Consider the following 24245-nt stretch of genomic DNA (forward strand, 5'->3'; position numbering starts at 1 on the left):
TAAATCATCCCATACAGGAAGTACCTCAGTTTTGTAGCAAGCAATGAACTCCCAGAAAGAGGAGAGGGACCTCTGTGTCCCATGACGTACCCCAAGAAAAGGGTTTTACAGGAAAGCAAGTATAAAAAATCAAATTTTCACTTGACACAGAGAAGGCTTTAATCATGACTATCTGGGATGTCCCAAAGCAATGAATCTGAGAAAAAGGAGAAAGACAAAAAAAAAAAAAAAAAAAAAACAACAACTCGCCATCAATCAACCCTAAGGAATTTACTGCCACCCAGAACATTCTGCGGCCAACAGCAATATCCTCTGCGGCCCCCACATCCACCTGTTAAAATCACATGAATGTATGTAACCTGCAGCCCTGAGCCACTGAAGTTGATGACAAATAGTCAAAGTTGCTCCAATACTCCTGCTAGAGTGTGCTTTTGCCTGAAAAAGGTGGAGCCTTACCCTTCAAGCCAGAGGCTTGAGTAAACTACTAACAGAACCGCCATAAATGGTTGTTTAGATACCGCCTGACCCTTCCTGGGGCATTCTGGCATAACATACATACAAGTCTGACTGCCTGACCTGTGCAGAAAACCTTCATAAACTCTGACAGCCTGAACCACATTCAAAGTGTGAAGAGCTCTCTCCTCTGGTGACTGTGGTGGTGTAGGAAAAAAAAGGAGGAAAAGACAATGACCTGAGTAATGCTGGGGCAACCAAGATAACAGACAATAACTGCCTCCCAGAACCTGCACAACAGATGTGGAAGGAGTTGAAATGGAGAAAAGGTGTAAACCAGGCAATGCTGACAGATTGTAGTTAACACCACTGGAAGAAGTGAGCGTTCCCCGGAACAAACAGCTTATGACTAAGAAGGACCGCCTGCCAGTTCTTTACCCCCTGGGACATGACAAGGCAATACAGCCAGAACATGACACTCTGCTCATGTCAAAATAGGACTCGCCTCCGCTTGGGCAGCCCGACTCCCTGTGCCTCTCTTTGCTAATATATACCATCACCATGGCCTTGCCAGACTGAACTCTTACTGGAAGACCCCACAACCAGTCTTGTCCAGTGAACCAGTGCAAACCTAACAGTCCAAAGCTCCAGAATGCTGGAGAGTCAATGCATTACCTAAGGCAGTGGTTCTCAAATCCTGTCCTCAGGACCCACTAGTTAGCCAGGTTTTCAAGAGAACTGAAATAAATCACAGGTGATATCATTTGCTGCTTAGTGGATTGCAGTATTCTAGTCTGCATCTCCCCAATGTAATACCTAAAACCTGGCCTGTTGGTGGGTCCTGAGGACCGGAGTTGAGAACCACTGCCCTAAGGAAACTAAGACTCCGGTACTGAAGCAGACCCGAAAATGGTTCAGCAACCCTTCAGATTGACATCGGTAGTCCCTACCCACCAGACTACTGGAAGGAAGACTTCACCCTCAGATTCTGTAGAACCATCCACCAGACCAATGCCCATAACACTCAGGGAGCTAGGGACATATAGCAATCTAGACACTACACGTCCTGTTCAAAAAGACAGGATATCCCTTTGTATTTGCCTGGAGTGAAACTGAGCATAGGGAACAGCCTTGAACACCTTTCTCAGGAGCCTTCTGCAAAAGATGTATCAAAGAGAACCTTAGCTCTCAGGATCTGATTTCTCATAGGCCTTCTACTGGAGCCGTAGCAAGTACCCTGGCCCAAGATTTTCCCATTGGATGCCAATGCCTGCGGCACAGAATAGACTTCTTAAAGACGAACCAGCTGCCGAAACAGCCGTTCCTTTATAAGCCGGACACCTGCACATTTTTTTAAATTTTCCAAAGGCAAACAAAATGTGTCATTCTTTGGATGTATTTGTCCAATCTTTACCAACAGGTAATCTTCAAAAAAAAGAAAAAAATACTCACACCTTTACAGACTCTCTCTAAAACCACAGACTCCCGCGCCTGTGAAGTGACCCCAGACCCCAACACCAAAACTGTTGGATAGAGTCCTTCTGGAAATCTACCACAAATTACATGGCCTTAGCTAATTCCAGAAATTCCTCAATAGCTTTTTCCACATGTACTGGGTTTCTTTATTATCAACTGCTTAACGCAGCCTTCCAGGCTTTGGCAACCAATACCTGCCTCAGCAGATTACAAGGCAGAACCTGCTAAAGAAAATTCAGCCTCTTAACGGCTGTGCCCCTAAAATCCTGGATATGGTAAAGTTTATTAAGACAGAAGAATACTGCATTCACTGCGGCAAACTTCACACTAAGAATTTCCCCTTCATAGGAAAGAGAAGAAAAACTTTTCAGTGTTACAAACACCCTATCTGGGTGATCCCATACCACATAAAACATCTGCCGAAGTCAACCTAAGAAAGAGCATACAAATTCAGAAATTAACTGTACTAGCATCTTCTGTACCAGAGAGACAGAATTCTGGTTCCTTCTTTTAAAATTCTACCACCCTGCGGCCTTTACAAAATGCAACTGCGCATGCACGCCTGACGAGCATTCCCATGCCCCCTTGCTGGTCGGCCAGCCCAGCATACAGGAAAACCAATTTGCTCCCCTAAAAAAATAGTTGCGTTTCAGCTAAGGCAACTATACAGTTAGGGAAGGACACAGAATGGATAACCTGCAGGTCGTTCATCACCAACTAGTATTTGCATGGTCTTTTTAAAAACACAGAGCACTAAAATGTATGGTAGTGCGTTATCACACGTTGCAGTGTAGTAACAAGTTAAATATTACAAAGCAAAAAGCAGCAGTGACCGCTATAAAAACTGCGCTGGTACACACAATACGGAGGTAATAAAGTGTCAGTTCCATTATATCCTTTATTTTTAGTAGGACGTGGGTATAGGTCCAAAGTGGGCAACCAGTCTTCTCCCCAATACTGAACCAAGGTTCAATGAATTATGGGTGACAGTGGCTACTAACCTGCAGAGCTCTGTCTCAGAGGAGGCAATGGTCCTCTGTCAAAGTTGCTTTGCGCTCCTCGGCTTTCCACATAGGTGGCTCTAGGAGCAGCTTGGGCAGGCCAGTTTATGACCCGGACTCCTTCACGACGACTGTAGTTTACTGCAACAAAAAACAGGCATCATGAGTAAGAAAAACTATAATCTACCAAACATTAAAATGCCATTGTTCTACCTTTATCAGTCTATTAATCGAAGATAAATTATCAGTGCTAGTCAACAGAAATTTCTATGAATGGCCAAAGACCTACCTTTAGGAGCAGGTGGTGTAAAGAATCTGCTCTGGCTATGGAAAGCCCCTCTGCCACCACGATTACCTGGAAAACCACCTCTTGATGACACCTTTTGAGTTGCTTTTGGCGGCCGCTTCTGAGGTGGGATTCCAACTGGAGGCACCACTTCTTTTCTTTCAGCTGCCACAAAATCATCCACGTGCATAGAGGGTGGGCGGCTTGTATTTTGTTTCCTCTGTCGAAAAAGGTCATGGGGGCGAAGACCCTGTCCAAAGCTACCCCTGCCCCTCCCACGAGGAAGAGGCACAAAGTGGGCTCTCTTTGCTGGTTCAATATATTCAGACCTGCCACTGTGTAAAAAGGACAGAATATTCATCAGCAGTTTATAAAATTCTCTTTATTTTCTTAGTGCGCTTACTTTGCTTTGACATGCATTTTGCGTTTCTCTCAGAGAAAATAACTTTAATCATGGTTTCTTTAAAAAAAGTTAAAAAAAAATGAAAGAAAAAAAAATTGAGATGCTCAAGGCAACAAATAAAGCAAACCAATCAATGTTATACAAGATACATTGTAACCCCCCAATAAAAAAAGTGTACACAATTTATATATTCCCTTAAAGGATACGTTCTCCTTTCTTACATCTTACACCCATATGTAGGGTGTAGCATAGACATGTTCAGAATTAGACCCCTCTTCCTCCCTCCTTGTGACAGTGAGCAGAGGATCTTCTCCCTGTACTAGCTGTCAAAATTAAAATAAAAGAAAGTGCAGCTGTGCAGGGCTCCGGCCAACACAGCCGCGTCACTGATTCAAAGATCCAAGTGCCTTTGCGGCTGTCAGCTTGTAGTTCTCAATGAACTACCGGAGCGCTGTTGAATGCTCTAGGTCAGTGGTCCTCAACCCTGGCCTACAGGGCTCACTAACAGGCCAGGTTTGCAAGATAACTGAAATACATCCCAGGTGATATAAATTTGCTGCTCAGTGATTGCAGTATTCTAGTCTGCATCTCCCCAAGGTAATACTTAAAACCTGGCCTGTTAGTGGGCCCTGTAGGCCAGGGTTCAGGACCACTGCTCTAGGTAGTTTAGGAAGCTTCCTGTCATTCAGTAACTGCCTGCCCCTATCAGAGGTACGGCATACAGCTAAACAGACTGCAGGAATATGGCATTACCCCACAATCTGCTGATCGTGGGTGCAATGCTTTACAGGCCCCTGACATAAAAAAAAAAAAAAAGAAATAATAAATGCATTTTATTTTATTTTTTAATGTGTGCATTAACATTTTTTTTTTTAAAGGTGAACTTCTCCCTTAAACTCCCAACATTTCAGTGTTCTCCCACTGCTTCTAGCTGTGACTGCAGACACCTATCCCATGACACTACGTCCCACGCATCTCTTGAACGTGTGTATGAAGCCGCAATTGGCTCAGAGAGAAGGGCAATGTCGGGATCATGAAACACGCTCAATTGATATTGTAAGGATGCCACCAACTTCCACCAGCTTTTTATTGTAAGCAGCGACAGTGGCATCACAGTGCTGGGGTGCGAGGAGTGAGCATGCTCCCAGCACAAAACAGCACCTCCAGCTGTATGCATAAATGTTGTGGCAACATTGTGTTTAAAGCTTACCCCCAGGCTTCCACATATATAGCTTTTTAATATATATGACCATGGATGTGAGCTCTTCCAGGTTAGAGTTGGGGACCACAATTTCCAGCATAATCTTGGCTTTTCAGTTTTACATATATTTGCAATATAAGCAACAAAAGCATCTTTTAAACGCAAATTTAAACAGTTTAACCACTTAAAGACCAGGCCCATTTCGGACATTTGTTGCTTACAAGTTAAAATCAGTATTTGTTTTTGCTAGAAAATTAGTTAGAACCCCCAAACATTTTTTTTAGCAGAGAACCCGGAGAATAAAATGGCGTTTGTTGCAATAGTTTATGTCACACGAGATTTGCGCAGTGATCTTTTAAATGCAATTTTTTGGAACAAATACACTTCACTGAACAAAAAAAAAAAAAAAAACTACAGTATTTTCCAGCGTATAAGACGACCCCCAACTTTTCCAGGTAAAATATAGAGTTTGGGATATACTACCCCTCTTCCAATGCACACCAAATAAAAATTAAAGCATCACATTTGATTTCAATATGGCCAATATTTCAATATTTGATTTTTAACTATGACCCAATAGTTAGAGGATAATATGATTGGCAAGTTTTAACCCAGGAAACAAAATAAAAAATAGCCCCTGATCTCAGTGACAGTGTTTTTCAATTTTTGAATGCATGTTTGTCATAGACGATACTGTGTCACTTGAATTTTCAGTTTTCATAACCAATTCAGCATCCTGTCTGTAACGCAAAGATATTTTTGCTTTCTGTACACAACCAGCCCTTCCACATTTATATAGTGTGATCCAGCACCTAGATGCTATCTATGATTAAAAATACCATATGCCCGGGGTATGGAAAAAAAGAGATAGAGCGAGAGAGAGTGGCGATGTGACCAGAAAAACAGGAAATAGGATACAAGGGCGGGCCAGACGGGTGAAAGAGGCATAGCATAGTCTCTCAGACAGGGAGGGCTTGGAAGCAGGGAGCCAATCCAAGCAGGCATACCGTGGCCCTTTTTAAATCCCCCCCCACTACCGCATAGTTCAGTCGGCTCCGAAGCTTCAGCATCCGCCCTATAAGACGATATCCGGCGTATAAGACTACCCCCGACTTTTGAGAAGATTTTCCTGGGTTAAAAAGTCGTCTTATACGCCGGAAAATACGGTAAACAGTAAAGTTAGCCCAATTTTTTTGCATATTGTGAAAGATGATGTTACACAGAGTAAACAGATACCGAACATGTTACACTTTAAAATTGCAGGCACTCATGGAATGGTGACAAACTACAGTATTTAAAAATCTCCATAGTCAAAGCTTCAAAATATTTTAACGGTTACCAGTCTAGGGTTAAAGAGGTCTTTTGCTAGAATTATTGCTCTCGCCCCAATTATCCTGGCGATATCTCAGGTGTGATTAGAACGTTATTTACATTTGCAGGCGCGAATTACGTATGCGTTTTCTTTGGCGCGTTTAAAAAGAAAAAAAAAAAAAAAAAAGAAGGTTTTCCCCCTTATTTTATTTTTACACTGCCAGTTGAAAGAAAATTGATCACTTTTATTGCTGTCAAAAGGAATGTACATATGCCTTGTGACAGTAACAGGTACTCTTTATGGAATGATCTGGGGTCTAAAAGATCCCAGACCCCTCCTCCGCACTTCAAAGTATTCAAAACGCCAAAACCTGTGTTTTTGAACACTGTGAATTTTTTAAAATCTGCGCTGTTGCCTGCTGAGTGAACCAAAAGTGACATTTCTTTTGGGTTACTACATCGGAGACCCGGTTGAAGTCGATTCTGGCTTCGTTCAGGTCTCTCTGCTCAGCCGGCGGTCGCTAGAACTAGACTAGTGTAGAGAACCACAGAAACTCACCTTGTAATGAAGGTCTCATGTTTGTGCTTTCCTAGTTTAAACCCTTTAGTGGTCTTGGTCCTTCCGGGTGATGATGGCTCCAACAAAAAGGATTTCTCCAGTTCTGCCTTTAGGTCAAAGTCACAGCAGCATTTGGAAGAGAGGTCGATCAAATCAACTTTCATCTGTAATAAAAACACATATAGCTAAAAAAAGACAACACTAGACTGCAGAAGTAGATGAGATTTAACTTTATGAATAGCCTGAAATCCTTTCCTTTTTTGAACTTCACAGTCATTCTTTTAGTGCTAGTTTTACCTTTTTTGAGCTTCCCACTTAAGCTTAGGTGTCACAAATCAGTGGGCCACATGAAGTAGGACCATGCCCATTTAGCTGCCTGACCTCACACAAAACCTACTCAATTCCTGAGGGTGCACAACAACGCCAAATAATTATGTTTAAGGTAGATATAGTGCCCTCCTCCTAGGATACTAAGCTAAATTTGTTGTTTGGCTTCACTGTAACCAGTGGTGCAGGAATGGTTTTTGTCTGGTCAGGGTTTCCTAGCCGGGTGCCGGCCTGTTTATGGAAGAATCTATCAACCCCACCAAGAACTACATGAAAACCTTTCAACATAAGGATCCATTATAAACGTTACAATTATTAATAAAGTTTATTAACACTATAGACAAATAATCAAAATTTGCTATAATAGAAAAGTGATAACTTCAAATTTATACTAGACAAGGGAGAGGTCAAAAGGGAAAAAAAAAAAAAAGAAAAAAAAACGGAAAAAAAAGAGGGAGAGGGTCAGTACCATGTCTAGGTCCACATCTGCTTCCTCTGGCTGAAATGGTGAAAATGACAAAGACTTCAGCTGCTCGTCCATCACATCTGCTAAAACATACGCTGTCCTGGAAGATAAGAGAATTAGCTGTTAAGTAATGGTGCAGCTTCAAGTAAAGATCCTGACAATGCTATATCCTTAAAATCAACAGTCCAGTCATAGTTCAAGTAGAATCCCTATAGACTGGCTAAAGACAGGCAAGTGTGTCGCCATGAACATCAGATAATAATAAATATGCCCTGCTTAAACCACACAGTTTAGTTGGAAGCCACTCTAACCTAGTTTCCATTTAGGTCATTGCGGCACATGTAAATGAAAAGCCACACACAGATCTGCAAATAGACCTGTTTCAAGTCTATTGAAAAAGAAACTAGCACAGGTCTGCACCTGAATAACAGAGGGAATACAGACGTTTCCCATTTGGAGTACTGCCGCAGCGCAGATTCCCACCAGACGCAACCTTGTTATATGGGATGTGAGCTGTCAGCAGATGGCTCACATCCTTATCTCTTCCTGTACAGTGATCACACAGCACCAACAAAGACTGCACACAGCACCAGCAAAGACTGCAGTGTTAACAACCCTCCTCCTCCTCTGCTCTGAGCTGAGCAGTGGAAGGGGACAGCTGTGAGATCAGAGCATGCAACTTCATTCTCTGTCCTGTGTGCTGGGACTAGCACCAGTGTTTTTTTTTTTTTTTTTTTTTTATTAGTAGCAGCATTGGCTTCACATTTTAAATTTAGTAGTTGTGAAAGCTTCATTATGTTCAGGTTCTCCACAAAATCCACAGAAAAGAAGAGTGGCCTGTCATGCGAAAAAAAAAATAAATAAATAAGATTGTGTACAGGAGAAACTAAAGTTGGTCCAATTTTTTTAAAAAACAGAAGGGTTTGTTTCAAGGTAAAACAAGCAGCCCATTGTGGGCAAAGTGACAACCTCTTTGTAATAGCCCTTCCCCACTGACATTGCCCTTGCCAACCTCCACTCTGTTGCAGCCAGCACTAAAATACCTAGAATCAGCTGGTGTTGGATACTAGGGGACGCTTCCTCTCTGTCAGGTGACAGTGCTTGAGCCTAGTAAATGACTGCTAGACCAGAGCACTGTCACATGGAAGGAGGTCACAAGCTCCTCTATACCTAGAAGCATGGGTCCTGGCACTGACTGCATTGAAGAAAAAGTAACAGGGTGGACCCTTTTCAAATATACGGTTACTTAATCCTAAAAGGGCAAGATGATAGTGGCCCATGTAATCAAATGAAACCATTTTAACCATCACTCACAAAGTAAATATGAAGTTTTATAGTATTAAACCTTCCCAGATAAAATCATCATCCAATCTGCCTTAGTTTTATGAAAAGTTATTTGTATACAAGAGAGCTCTCAATAATCCTAAACATAGAACTAAACAGTATAATACTATTGTTTATTCCTCATTACCGATTATTGAATAGATTCTGCAGAGTGTCTGGCGCAGATAAAACTGGCTCCACCTCCTGGTCACTGAGTGGCAGTGGCTCCTTCACGGTTTCAAATATTTGCCTGAATCCAGCCACATTATCCAGTAAAGACTCCAAACTATCATCCTCTTTTGATTGCTCCTACAATCAACAAAAAAGGAGTTAACATTAGAAAAATGATTCCCAAAGTTTAGCCAATTAAGTATCGCCATCATGAGTTTTACCATGCCAATGCCTTATGTAAATCTGCAATTTGAACCTTAGAAAGGAATCCTAACAATGTATTCACATTACCTAACTTACCTACACTGCGGCAGTTTTTGGTTTCAGTTGTACCCGACAGACGACTTGTAATCACCATGTGCCCTCTAGTGCTTGCTGTCACTATAAAGGCTTGTGTACTAAGGTGTCAAACATGTCAAATAGAGAAAACATGCTTTTAGGTACTTTTAAGGAAACTGGATAGGTTTTTAAAAACGCCTTTGACATGTGCGTCGTACAGACTTCTCATGACAGGTGTTTTTCTGCATTTGGAACGCACGTCAAATGCATGTTGGCAAAATGCTTTAGACTTTACCCACTTGCTGACCACCCACCGTACATATACTGCCGGCAGGTCGGCTCATTCCCACAAAACGATATACCTTTACATTACTTCACGGGACCACGAGTGGGGGGCATGCGGGCCCATTTGCCACAAGGGAAGCTGATTTGCGGGTCCGGTGGCCTCAATTGCCACTGGGCACCTGCGATCGCTCTCTGTGGAGACAGAAGGCGGTCTTCCATTGTAAACAAAGCAGACCGCTATTCTGTCAGCAATGAACACAGGGCTCCTTGTGTTCCTCCTACTTAGGAACACAGGTCCCAGTGTTCATTCCATAAGCCCATCCCCCACACAGAAAGCACCCCCTAGGGGCACATTTAACGCTTTGATCGCCCCCGTTAACCCCTTAACAGTGCTTATTTTTAACACTGATTCTGTAGTAATGTCACTGGTCCCCCCAAAAATGTCAGTTAGGTGTCCAATCTGTCTGTCGCAATCCTGCTAAAAATCTGATCGTTACCATTACTAGTAAAATCTACATAAATATTTCTCCTAGTTTGTAGACGCGATAACTTTTGCGCAAACCAATCAATATACACTTATTGGGATTTTTTTTTTTTTTAACCAAAAATGTAGAAGAAAACAAAGAATGTAGAAGAAAACAAATTGGCCTAAAATGATGAAAACATTTGATTTTAATTTTATTTTTTTTTATTGGGAATGCTATATAGTAGAAAGTAAAATAGTTTTATTTTTTTTTCAGAATTGTCGCTCTTCTTTCGTTTATATATATATATATATATATATATATATATATATATATATATATATATATATATATATATATATATATATATAATAAAAAAAAAAAAAAAAAAAAAAAAAAATAAATCGCACTGGTGATCAAATACCACCAAAAGAAAGCTCTACTTGTGGGGGGAAAATAAAAGCAATAAAAAAAAACCAACAAAAAGTGGCCTGGTCATTAAGGGGGAAAACCTTTTAGGTCCAAATGTGGTTAAGTAGCACGTGGCAGAGTTTAGAGGAGGCGTTTGACATGCTTTTCGCTTTCTTTGGATGCAGAATGTCCTACTGAGGTGCATTTGAACTGCAAGCAAAGCAAGTCAAATGCAAATGTTTCGCGTCAAATGCTGCTTTTGCCTTTTAAACGAAGGGTTTGAAAAGAACACCCAAAATGGGGTTGAAATACTCTGGACCAAAACACACTTTACTTACTGAAAAAAAAACAATGCAGCAGCTTATATACGAAGAAAGGAACGTAAATGCAAATTGAAGTGCAACTCTAGCCCATTGGAGACACAGACACCAATACATCTGTTTTCACTAAACAGGTGGTGACAGAAAGGTTTCCAAAAGTGTTAAGACTTGACAACGGTCAACAATGGTCTTCTCTCGGTTCTTGTAGGGGAGCTTAGAGAAAAAGCTTGCCATTAAGGACACAGACAGCAATAAAAACTTGAAAGTATCAAACCTTTGCCCTAAACGACCCACAAATGTCAGTGAGTTTAGTCAGAATGGCCAGGCATCTGGCTGTGTTTAGGTGGCTTCTATAGGTATGTGCAGGAACCTCTATTAGCCAGCACTGTATGTCCATAGCAGTTTGTTTTTTTTCCCTATGATCGAGTCTTTAACAGTTCCTGAATAAATTGGAATTCAAAAATTGTATTCTATATGCATAAGGAGCAGAGATAATTTTCTTTCTGACTAGTCCTAGAACTACATATATCTAAAGTGACAATAAGCCAAAAACTAAATATTTATTGCAGCAGTTCTTAGATGTGGTGGCTGTATTGTATATTTATAAGAATTTTTTTTTTTTAATACTTTATTGCATACGTTTGCATTAACAAGAAATAAAAATATCACATTTCATCATTTTATGACTCATCTGATTTATCATAAAAACCAAATGCAGACCAAAATAAAAATGACAATATATTACCCAATTCCTAAGGAAGAAAAACCTGGTTGCATTTGCACTCCACTTCTTAAGATATCTAAAGTCCAGTTTAATCCATTCAACTTTGTTTTAACTATGCCCCTCTTCACCTATATTATTTGTTTCCACTAAGGCTCCTTTCACACACTATGTCCGTTAAACGGACTCCGCTTTTCTCAGCGGGGGATCGAGCCGCCGATCCCCCGCTGAGCAGAAGGAGGACAGCTGTGTCTCCGCGCTGTGTGCAGAGACACAGCTGTCAGTTCCCCATGCATGTCTATGGCGGAAATCGGATGGGAACGGACCGTCGGTCCGTTCCCATCCCATCCGCTGGACGGATGGAAAATAGGGTTTCCATCTGTCCAGATTTAACGGATCGGATGTCAGCGGACATGTCTCCGCTGCCATCCGATGCCCCATAGGAATGCATGGGGGGACCGTTCAGATCCGCCAAAAAAACGAACAGGCGGATCTGAACGGTCCGCCTGTGTGAAAGGGGCCTAAGAGTTAATGGTGAGTTTAGCAATCTATCCCAAATTCTGTAATATTTCTGAGGAGTTCCTCTATGTTCATACATTAGTTTCTCATGTGGGAGTATTTGATTAACCGCTTTAAGCCATTGAACACTCAGAAGGGGTATAGGTTGCATCCACTTAAAAAGAGGAGCTCCAGCCACCCCACCAAAACAATAGGTCAGCAGCTAAAAATACTGTAGCTGCTGGCTTTAAATATTAGGACACTTGCCTGTTCAGGGATCCCGCAATGTCAGCACCCCAGCCGATATTTTTAGTCGGCTCATGGTTGCTGCCTATGCCATTCCTTGTAAGGGAAACCGGCAGTGAAGCCTTGTGCCTTCACAGCTGGTTCCCTACTGCGCATGGGCGAAGCGAGCTGCGCTTTGTGAATGGCCCAGCGGCGGGGGAGGGAGGCCAAACTTCCAGGGGACCTCGACGCAGTGAGATCACCCAGAATTTTGGAGGGGTACCCGTCAAACACAACCTCCCTCCATACCGTTAGCGTCAAAGAGAACATGGGGATCTTTACCCTCGGTAGTTGTGAGTGCTGTACCTCAAGCCCTATTAACCTCAAGTCCTATTAAAAAGGCCTGCCACCTGGAGAATCCTTAAAAAATACCTTTCCACTTCTGATCTTTGTTCCTGTATCAGCCTGGTACGCAGATGTCCTAATTTCCCCATGAGGGAATACAGATACATATCTGGCAAGACCAATACTGCATCAGTATTTGGCCTCTGTAAACTTTACATCTCCTGTTAGCCCATATAAATCTAGTAAATTGGGAATTTATTATTTTAAAGATCTTTTTAGGCACCACCACTGGGGAATGTGACAAAAAATAAATAAAATAAAAAAACAGCTGCTTTCACAGCTTTAAAAGTTAGCTGGAGGTTGGCTTTAATTTGTTAGTCAAGTCCATATAAATTTGCTTCTCCACTCAGAGCACCCCAAGACAGGAAGTGCATTACTGGCTCACAAGGTGAAAAAGAATAAAAAAAAAAAAAAAAGCCAAAAAGCATAAAAAAAAGGGCAAGTTTACACCAGAAGGTGGTGCAGGAAATGTGTGTTCCATGCGTTTACTCCAGTGAGTTCAAAATGCACAACCCTTGCGATCTGCGATGGGCGTCAGTGTCAACCTAATGACGCCCCAAATGCAGGTCGCAAACGCAGTGTATTTGCCTGTACCGGTTAGCATAGTACAGTATGTAAAGGAAATTTGTAAGTTCTGTATATTATTGTATTCTATTTTGTATGTTTTGCACACTGCACTCGTGCACACAGCACTAATAATAGTTTCATTACATGTTTGCATTCTTTCGAGTCCTGATTAGAATTAGCCTGCTTATGTTACCCCCCTTGTTACCATAAAAGTACAATTGTAATATTAATATGATACCTACGCAATCATGTGTATAAAAGACTTCAATTGCGTCAAATAAAACAGAACAGCTAATTTGGAAAGTTGCTAAGTGTATTTTTTGTGTCTGTTCCCTACTTCAGTAGTTATTAATTTGGAACCACTAATCAATATGAGGATAAGAGTTGCGGATCTATAACATTTCTAGAACAGGTAGTACTATGCAATCCACTTGCTGTTCATTTTTTAAAGTGTCTAGTGGCATTTACAGTCCCATTCCAAAAGGGGAATTCTTTGTATACATTTTTTTAAAGTAGTGCATGCAATACTTTTGGTGTAGTCCGATGCAATTGCAGCCTGTTCAAATAGGCACTCTGCAGTGGATGTCAGGTGTAACTGCACCCCAAGCGTAGGTTGAAAAACGCAGTGCGTTTGCCTGCACTGGATGGCATGGTACAGGAGTACTGCTGTGGGTTTTTAAAGCAGTGCATGCACTACTTTTGGTGCGGTCTGGTGCAATTTCCGCCCATTCAAAAGAATGCGTTGAAATCACACAGCACCTGGATTGCACGCAAATAGCACAGGAATGCACAGCGCATTTCTGTGCGGTTCATAGTGTGACCTGGCCTAATTATACCACATTTAGGGTTAGTAAGCTGCAGTATAATACTTTTTTGTTTTGAGTTTAATACCACTTTAAGCTGTAGACCAGATTTATTTTCCAAGAAATATTTTATAGTCAATTCCTAGTAAATACCAAGATAGACATTTAGCAACAGTGCTACAGGTCCCCCACATGGTTCTAAAATCTCCCTCTAAATGGTAAACAATATAGTTATATGAAGAAAAAAAAAAAAAAAAACACCACCACAACCGGCATTGTTTTTTTCCCAAGCATACCAGGACAAGTTTCTCCAGATCAAGAACTAGATTCTTAGTCATGTCTTCTTTGCTGAGCAGAAGCTGCTTCATCTCACCAGGGCTGAGCCCCAGGGTCTTTGAGTGGTGAGATCCATCCACTTCCATCATTCCTCCGTCATCTCCAGAAGCCTTCACAATGAAAGGATATAATTTTAACACCACAGGTAACTCTAAAATATCTGAACAGTCTTTGCATAGTGTACAGTTATATTTTAGTGTATGTTATACTTTTATACGGATGGCTGTAGTAAGTTTATTAAAATTACAAATATCACAGTTTTTGATTTGGTCAGTCAACAATAGAAGGCACTTTTCATCATTATATTAAAAAAAAAATCAGAAGAATGCCATTTTCAGAAACTAGGCATGGAGAATATAACAGGACAGGTTATTTCCATCCGTGAAATCACCAAGGTAAACAGGTACCATCAATCCAGACTGAGTACTATGTCACCTTTGCTGCAGGAATTTATACCAAACCAGTAATCCTCAGCTTGGTCTTGTAATTCTGTCCAAGAGCCCAGACATTTGGAAAAGACTTGAAACTGCTACTTGACATTATTGGTCTATTCCAGTTCCATTAAACCATTTTGTATGTGGCACATGGACAGCCCATTAAAGGGCTTACCTCACCCACAAAATGATATAACAATTCCTTTGTAAGAATAGACAGATACCCAATCACTGGAAAATCTCTTTCTGAACAAATGTTTTAATATAGCCATGTAATTGAAGAACAACTATCCACCAGATCAAATAATAAATAGCAATTATTTTTGTTTTCCTGAGTGATAGAACTGTGGAGTTTATCTGCCACAGCAATTTAATATAAACCCCTCAATGCTTACCACTTCCCATTTCCCACTTGCTTTTCTACTTTCCCTTTTATTCTTTTTGTCAGGCCAGGTTTATTACTACTTAAACATACATAAACATTCCCCACAATCCTAATCTGGATCTTTGGAGTAAGGCCTTTTTTTTTGTTAATTTGTTAACTATGTAAAGAGAGAGACCGAGACCTTGGGACAGCCTGATTGCCAGTGTATGGGAGCGATCCCTTATTATCGACCCGCTGTTTACCCCTGTAGGGGTAAGGGAATCTGGTAAGCGCAGGACCCCAGGCTCAGGGGAACACTTCTTCCTTTTGCCCATTCACCACACTCTGGGCATAGAGAAAAGAGCACCATAATCACTATATATGGACTATACAATCTAGGACTTCTTTGGATCTGTCGGAATCACCGAGATTGCACTTGTGTTTTGATTTAGTTGCTTCATAATTTATAAGGACACTACAATTTTTTATGCTGCCGTTTCTTTTGCACAGCTGTATAACAGGAAGATCAATTTGATCACTTTCACTTTTTTACACCTTTGCACGTGTATATATTTTTTTTGGCAGCTATATATATATAGAAACATAGAAACATAGAATGTGTCGGCAGATAAGAACCATTTGGCCCATCTAGTCTGCCCAATATATCTGAATCCTATGAATAGTCCCTGGCCCTATCTTATATGAAGGATAGCCTTATGCCTATCCCATGCATGCTTAAACTCCTTCACTGTATTTGCAGCTACCACTTCTGCAGGAAGGTTATTCCATGCATCCACTACTCTCTCAGTAAAGTAATACTTCCTCATATTACTTTTAAACCTTTGCCCCTCTAATTTAAAACTGTGTCCTCTTGTGTAATCATCACCCTTAGTATTGAACATCTGTTGAATTTCAAAATGTGCTCTATTTTATGCTAACAGCAAAATGCATTGATTTGGTGGTAAAAAAAATATTCTTAAATAAATAAGTGAAAAAGCAACAAAACAAGGAGGTCTACTTGCCATTTGGTCAGAGTTCAGGATCTGTCTCATAAAATCCAAGAATGAAGAAGCCAGTTCTCCCATGTCCTTACAAAAGCCACACACAATTCTCTTCAACAATAAGTAGAGTGCATTGCCGTGTTTCCTAAAAGAGCTGCAGAAAATCAAAGAAAAAAAAAGGTAACTCAATCTACTACTTCTATACTTCCCAAACTGCAAGCTTGTTTTAGATCTATCAAAGAAACAGTAACCAACTGTATGATGGACATTCTCATTACCTCTTTAGGTGGTAAAAGCCATAATCATGCTCAGAGAGGAACATCATAGTGCGGATACAGGTGAGAAGTGAAGTGTAACTGCTGTCATTATTGCCCAAAGTCTCCATTAGGCTTTCACAGATGGAGAGGAGGAGATCCTTGTTAGGCAGGGAGTTGGCAAGCTGGTCTAATTCAGACACAGGGATTTCCCCTGAGCTCGGCAGAATGAGAGCAATATCCTACAAGAGAAGATATTGTTAGAAATTAAAACAATTAATGTAAATGACCATATTCTAGTACTTTGATTGGTCATAGAGCTCTACCTGGTCACATAGGTACTGCACAATGGAGGATATATATTCTGCACACTGCTGGTGGGTGATGTCACCTGAAGACTTCATGATGTTTAGCATCTTTTGGAAAAGTTCATTATAGCGCTCATCACCTTTACCTCCATTAATGAGATGTAGAACAGCAACTTTGCAAGCTCTGTGGGCAGCTAGGGAGTCCAAGAGCGCAAGTAGTCGAGCTGTCTGACCTGTACACGGCTTCTCCTTATCTTCCGGACCACTGAAACATAAGTAATCAGATTGGCTCATTTTATCATTTACTAGCAGACACAGCAGATCCTTGGGGGGAGCACCTGCAGCCTCAAGGATGATGAACCCAGACTACACTGCTACTGTATATTGCACTCAAGTTCTTTTCCAGACACTAGCCAACTAGGAACACACATTATTAGATTAGCTCTTCAGTAAAGTTAGGGCCAGTGTAGAATGGCTTTTGTTCGCATCAGAACTGATTCTCTCCGATACAAGTCAATAGAATTCCAAGATCAGCTTGAAGCAGGTCAACTACAGGTCAGTAAAAATACATCAAAATCTAATTTTTAAATTTCATAAAGGTCTCAAATGTATACCAATAATGTGCTGCATGTGTAGCCCAAAGCCTGTAGACACTGGCCCTTGTGCACTGAAAACCTCAACTACACAGTGGGGTTGATTTACCAAAACTGGCATGTGCAAAATCTGGTGCAGCTCTGCATAGAAACCAATCAGCTTCCTGTTTTTTTTTTTGAACATTGAACAAACTGAAGTTAAAAGCTGATTGGCTTCCATACACAGCTGCACCAGGTTTTGCACTATCCAGTTTTAGTAAATCAACCCCAGACCAATGCATTTAAAATGCATAGATGAAAGGCAAACAAACAAATGTGGATATGCAGCAGTTTATTAACTGGATAAAGTAAAATACTGTTGTTAGGTCTGGTCTAATCTGACATGTTAATTTAGGATTTAGGTATTATATGGTCTTCTTAACGTACTTATTAGAAGATTTGAGGTGGGTTCCCTAAAGAGAACTTGGTAAAGACAACAAATAGGGCTTTACATTCTCCACCCACATTCTTTAAAGCCAAACTCCAGGCAGATAGGAGAGACACAAATTAATGCAGCACTGTAACCAATACATGACTGTTAAATGTATTTTTGCAATGCAAGCAGTATAAATACCTGGATTTTACATGGTTTAAGCTTCTTGCAGTCTGCTGTACAGTCTGTAACAAAGTTTAGAGAAAGAGCGAGAGAAAAGCAGCACAAGGAGCCAATCGGTGTGCTGCAGTGCAAGAAGCATGCTGATTGATGGAGACCGAAGAGTGTCAGAGACGAGCTCATCAGATTGCTGCTTCTACTTTCACTGCCCATTTACAGCATGGAGGTGGGACCTGTAAGTGAAAGTAAAACTGCCGCAGAGAAAGAACAGGTCCCCTCCCTTGGTCGACAGATCTTTGAATCTCAGGGCTGGATGAACAAAAAAACAAATCCTTTGGCAAGGAGAACAGCTTCCTTATATGTATTTCTCCTGTGTAATAAGCTTTTTGCCTGGAGTTCAGCTTTGGACCATCATAAGTCTGGTGAGACTTGACGTATTGAAAAACAGAAAAAAATTTGAGAAGATTGAATTCACACCTACCCCTGCAGATCTTCCACTATGAGGTCCAATACAGTGCGCATAATCAAAAGCGCAGTGGGTGAGGCCAGGTCACACAGCTGGATACAGACTCGCCTTATCATATGCAGAAGAGGCTGGCACGATGTCCCAGAGAAGGACTTCACAATATCTTGGAGCAGCTTAGATTGAACGTGTAGGTGCATGCTCCACAGCTTCCTGGTGTTCAGAGCCACTGCAATGTCCTGTGGTTCAAAAGCCTGAAAAGACAATACAGACCCTCATAAAAATGTCACTCTTTGGGGCACAATCATCTGTGGATGTTCAGAATGATCTGGCCTTTTACTTAATCAGAGACCAAATCTTTTTACCTGTGTTGTTTGCATTGGAAGCGGGAAGGGTAATAGTTCTGACAATATGACAAGTCCAGAGAAGAATCCTTCAGGTACTTTTAAGAAAGAGGAAAGAACTTCTTTAAGCATCAACGACCAAGTGTTTTTAGCCAGTGTTTCCTCAGAGATAGTCAACTGCTCATTTACACCTTGCGTAAAAGTCAGAAGGATGTCTATGATATCGCTTTGGATCTTCTGCTCTTCATCATCCAACCTTCCAGAAAGAGGTATGGAGCAGAGGAGCATGTGCAGGGTGACCAATGTGGATGGAACACGCATGTCCTTAAACTCAAAAGAGCCACCTCTCAATAGCTCAGTCAGCATTGTCTTGAGGAGAGACAGAGTGCAGCGGGCCACGGAGATCGTGATTGCCTTGTACAAAGTGGTCCCAAGGTTGACATGGAGTCTCCATGGTTGGATGAGGATGCTATTCATTTTCTGCAAGATGCGAATGAAAGTGTCCAGTCCCTCGGCTGAGAAAAGCTGAATGACTGCAAGATTCCACTTAAGATCCTTTTGCTGTCCTGGAGAATACAGGTTAGTATTAGTATATTAATACTGGCTGAAATACCAATATTATAACAACTGACTTGTAATATTTTCTTTTTAAGTACTGCCAACAAAATGCGACAACTTTATAAAATATTGATTTTAATTGATATAATCATATAAATTATTTGATCATGCTAACCCTTTCAATCAAGTTGAGTTGTGTTCTATTCAAACATTCAGAGGCAGGTCACATCTGCAGAATGTTTTCGTTTTTTGCAACAAAAAAGTGGCACAGAGACCGGTGATGTAAACTGTTTTGTACAGTGCCATCTTGTAGTAGTGTGACCAGACATCCCTGAATTGAGGAGACTACCTGCAAAGTGTCCCGAAGAGCTGCAGAGTAATCGGCCTGGAAACTCGCTTTGTTTACAAAGGAGGAAGGAAGGGAGCATGCATTGGTTTCCCACCATCAATACTATCAGCACCCAGGGGCAGTTTCCCCACCTCCCAGCTTGCACAGGTGACATGAAGTGTTGGATGAGAAAAAGCCACCTTTTAAATCCGTGTCCTGGTAAGAAAGCAGGGCCAGGACGAGGGAAAAGGGGACATAAAATGGACAGATTGCTAAACCCAGTGGCTGCCTGTGTGCAACTGTGAGGGTCAGAGAAGCTAAGGCAAGGCACAGATGGACAGACGGGGGAGATGGGCAACAGATCTGCACCCAGGGTTTGCCTGTGACTGTGTGCAGGCCAATGATCTCTAAACTATGCATTATATACCACTGAGCCCCGCACTCTGCATTACTGCTGGACCCCCGCACTCTGTAGTACTTACTATTAATCTGTGAACACACCTAATTCCTAATGACCTCTGAACTCTGCATTGCTTATTACTGAACCCTGCACTAACAGCTTCTCCTGCATGATCATTCTTTGCAAAGCTGCCACGAGGCCACTGTGTGTCATCATAACCCCCAATTGCCCATGTAGGACTGTGTTTTATCACAATTGCCCATCTGTTCTTACTCCTGTATTGTCATACTTTCTAAACAAGCAAAAAGTTGGGGGAGCAAACCCTGAACATGTATTTCTAAAGCTGGTGCAGCTATGAACCAAGCGACATGTATATTAAGAATAGCGCACACATGCAAAAGAAATGACTATCAAATATGAAGACAATCTATAAATAAAAATGGGGTCCCACCATATGGCCATATCGTGCTCAAGCCAACCACTACGTCAAAGTACCCCATCCTTTTTTATGGATAGTGTAGGACCCACTGACAATGGGGTACTTTGACGTAGTGGTGGGCTTGAGCACGATATGGCCATATGGTGGGACCAAATCCCCATTTTTATTTATGGATTGTCTTCATATTTGATAGTAATTTCTTTTGCATGTGTGCGCTATTCTTTTTTAATATGCATGTCGCTTGGTTCATAGCTGCACCAGCTTTAGAAATACATGTTCAGGGTTTGCTCCCCCAACTTTTTGCTTGTTTATTATGTATTCGGTCTGACCAGACTTCTAGGGTTTATATATGCATTGTCATACTTTGCCCTTTGTTGCCCATGTATTCGAACAACTGCAGCGTGACATAGCAAAGGAAAATAAATGTTGGTGGTCATGGCATTGTGATCCAGGGAAATCCCAAGCCGATACAATATATTTTTTTTAATCATAACCCCTTAAGCCTCTCCTACTGTTAAGCAGTTTGGTGTGCTGCTTACCATCTAGTGTGCTATAATAAACCCAGTCCCTACTACACCCCCAATAAAAGTTGCTGTGGTTAGGGTGAAATTGGACTGCATTTTAAAAATCTGGTCTCCTTTCCTTATAGGTTGAGTTATGTGATATTTTTACGTTTACAGACAGCGTCATACTCTTCCATTATTAGTGAGTTTTATTTCCAATTCGCTTTCAATAAAAAGACTTTCTAAGACTGAACCATAGAACTGCTTTTCCAAGAAACGCATAGTTAAATTTTTATACCTAGATCCCATAATAAGGGGTTCATGCTTTTTATGTGTAATTCTTGTTTTGACTACCGCAAACCATCTTTTCATCCATTTCTACAGACTAATATTACACATCCTGAAAATATTCAGCTGTACTGGTGACAGAGTAGTGTTTAACATCACAGGTTTTGTACATACCCTCAACAGAAGCTGGTGGGCAAGCTACATGACAAAGAATCCTAAGAGCAGTCAGCAGTCCCGCACCCTCCAGGGCCATTAAATGGTCAATATTCTAGGGGAACCGAAAAAGAACACATAATATGAATAGGAACATCTTAGTTATGCAATACAAAAAAAAAAAAAAAGTGGCGTATCTAAAGATTTTGTTTTGACAAGATAATATATACACCAGAGCTGTACACCAATATAGTAAGATACTCTAGCAGATTTGGATACACTAACAAATTGAAGCTGAACTCCAGCTAACATTTTATAAGCAGGTACAGCAAACCGCTTTCTTCCTTTTAGGGTAAAGGTTTTACTTCAATAAAAGCTGATCATTGTAAGCACCCCTATCCAGCAGTAAATGGTTTGCCTTAACCCTGTAACTGCTACATTTGCAGGACAGCTTGTTCTCTTGAAAAGCAACAGACTTACTGGCCAGAACACCGGGTGAAAATAAAAAAAAGAAAGCCTAAAAGAGAAAACGAATGCAGTCATCACATCTAAGAACTGGTAAGCTGCAATAGAATATATGATTGCTTTTGGGTTTAATACTGCTTTAACACTGGATAGAAAAACAAATGCCGCTTACCTGTTTAACATAATCAATTAGGTTGGGAATACAATTAATCTCAAAGCGAACAGTTTTCAATGGCTCTAACCATTTAGCAAGCTCTATAAAAGAAAAAAAAAAAAAATCACCATACAGAATAAATTTATTACAGTTACCAAGAACTGGATATTAATATGTATACAGGAAAACCTTGGATTGTGAGTAACTTGGTCTGCAAGCGTTTTGCAAGATGAGCAAAACTTTTTAAAAATTTCAACTTGATATACGAGCGAGGTCTTGCAATACGAGTAGTGTCGAGCAGCGCCATTTTAGTGTGGTATGATCACAGTTTTAATGTAAAAAAGTAAAATGACACTCACAATGTTAAAAACAATATTCAGCATTAAGGAGTCTGGTGCCCATCTGCGTAAAGCCACTGGTGTATACGTGGCTAGAGGTCCGAGGGCGCTGGTGGCTCCCAGCGCTTCCTGGAGAACTCTTGAGACATTCAGACATTGGGGAACCGTTGACTTTACTTCAGGGTGCCCCTAACACGTGCTACTCCCGCCCTACCTGACTGGGAGGGTCTCCGAGCTCTCCAGGAAGCTGGGAGCCAGCAGTGCCCCCAGATCTCTGGTTTTATTTTTACAGTACACTTTATACAGGGGCTTGACAAATTTGCTTGAAATCTAGGAGCCAGCTAAAAAAGTTAGGAGCCAGTTTTTTTCCCTGCGCATGCCAAATAGCCGGCCTCTGTCAGACCGACTGCCATATACACGGCCCCAATGGCGGCCAGTGGTTATTGAACTGGCTGAGGTTGCCAGGCATTTGACCCGTGTGTACTTTGTTTACTTCTTCTGAGAGATATTAAAGGAACACTCCAACCACCATGACCACGTCAGTCATGGTGGTAGGAGTCAGAAACACTGCACTTGCTGGGATATTTACAATTATGTGCTGGGGCTAGTTGCACCCCTAGCACATATGACTACTGCTGGCGGGTCCTGCTGCTGGCGGAGATCATTGAGCGGTGCTGGAGGAAGCATACAGAGCCGATGCTTCCTGTATCTCTCCTCTCACAGGCGGAGCCGGAACTACACTTCCGTTCTGTCACAGCTGACTGACACCGTTCTTTCGCCTGACATCCCAAATCTCCTGTGAGGTGCGGGAGTCTCCCTCATGATGCAGGCGCTGCACTTGTGGGTGTCAGGGAGCCACAGCCCACAGGCGGGAGACTCCCGCACCTCACAGGAGACTTGGGATGTCTGTTGACAAGACCCCTCCCTAGCAGTGTAACCCAGGCGCCAGGCCGCTAATTCTAGTCGCCAATGTGACCTGGTGACCAGGGTGTGTCAAGCCCTGCTTTTTACTGTATTATGAAGTGCGAGTCAATTGGTTTTATTTTTATAGTACACTTTATACTGTATTTTGTATCGCTTTGACATATGAGTGCTTTGGATTACAACCACATTTCCGGGATGAATTATGCTCACAATCCAAGGTTTTACTGTCCTTGAGTATTACCATCAATCCAAATAGGTTAGCTTTATTCTAGAATTTGTGTGTCCATATTATGCAGTTATACATCACATTCTTGTTGAGGGACAAATCACAAACTTAATGCAAAAACACATAAAAAGCCAGCACCAAGCTTACACAAGCTTGTTACGTAAGCAGAAAACAGGACTTTACCCAACATAAATGACTTTATCTGGAGTCCACTTATGGACACAGGAAGTCTAACTTTTGGGGTTATACTGCCACCTACAGGAGTACTAGGCTGAAAAACAAACAATTGCAGTCCAGCTCAGGAAAAAACCCTGCCACTACCAGCATGTCTCAGTTTTGTAGCAAAGCAGTACCATGAGCATGATCTGAGGGATAGTTTGTTTTTCTCAATGACTCCAAAAAAATTGGATTTTTGGCTTCTAAAATCCATTTCTCTGATGTTCATTGACGGACGCATCTCCTTTCATTCTTGACCATTGGGCAATGCTGCCCCCTACAGGAGTAGGACACTAGGCAGAAAAAAACTTCTGGCTACACCCATGGAAATTCCCAGGGGGTATACTCCCTCTTCCTGCTATAGTCACCCAGTTTTGTTACAAGCAGTTTCAGGAGAATCATAACTCCACAGAGGGGTGGGTGCTGTGTCCGTCAATGAACATCAGAGAAATGGATTTTACGGTAAGTCAAAAATCCCATTTTCTTTTTCGTTCATTGATGCACACAGCTCCTGTTGTTCTTGACCAAGGGGACGTCCCACAGCAGTGGGAAACAGGAGCGGTGGGAAACCGCAAAAAAATTCCCAAGGCTAAAAACAGTTGATAGGGG

At 41.4% G+C, this 24245-nt stretch overlaps 1 protein-coding gene across 1 annotated transcript in view; it reads right to left on the reverse strand.

The window, feature by feature from the left end:
• Positions 1 to 24245, reverse strand: part of VIRMA (vir like m6A methyltransferase associated) — an 80421-nt gene that overhangs the window by 13792 nt on the left and 42384 nt on the right. Inside the window, exons 11-23 of the mRNA XM_082258093.1 lie at positions 21951 to 22033; positions 21335 to 21428; positions 18666 to 19210; positions 18319 to 18554; positions 16671 to 16917; positions 16369 to 16586; positions 16112 to 16244; positions 14252 to 14401; positions 8955 to 9115; positions 7487 to 7583; positions 6691 to 6854; positions 3220 to 3551; positions 2931 to 3071 (exon numbers count right to left, since the gene is read on the reverse strand). Coding sequence (XP_082114219.1) covers positions 2931 to 3071; positions 3220 to 3551; positions 6691 to 6854; positions 7487 to 7583; positions 8955 to 9115; positions 14252 to 14401; positions 16112 to 16244; positions 16369 to 16586; positions 16671 to 16917; positions 18319 to 18554; positions 18666 to 19210; positions 21335 to 21428; positions 21951 to 22033 — 2601 coding nt within the window. The remainder of the gene's footprint in view (positions 1 to 2930; positions 3072 to 3219; positions 3552 to 6690; positions 6855 to 7486; positions 7584 to 8954; positions 9116 to 14251; positions 14402 to 16111; positions 16245 to 16368; positions 16587 to 16670; positions 16918 to 18318; positions 18555 to 18665; positions 19211 to 21334; positions 21429 to 21950; positions 22034 to 24245) is intronic.

Source organism: Pelophylax lessonae (assembly GCF_965119305.1).
Source record: "Pelophylax lessonae genome assembly, chromosome: 5".
Taxonomy (NCBI): Eukaryota; Metazoa; Chordata; class Amphibia; order Anura; family Ranidae; genus Pelophylax; species Pelophylax lessonae.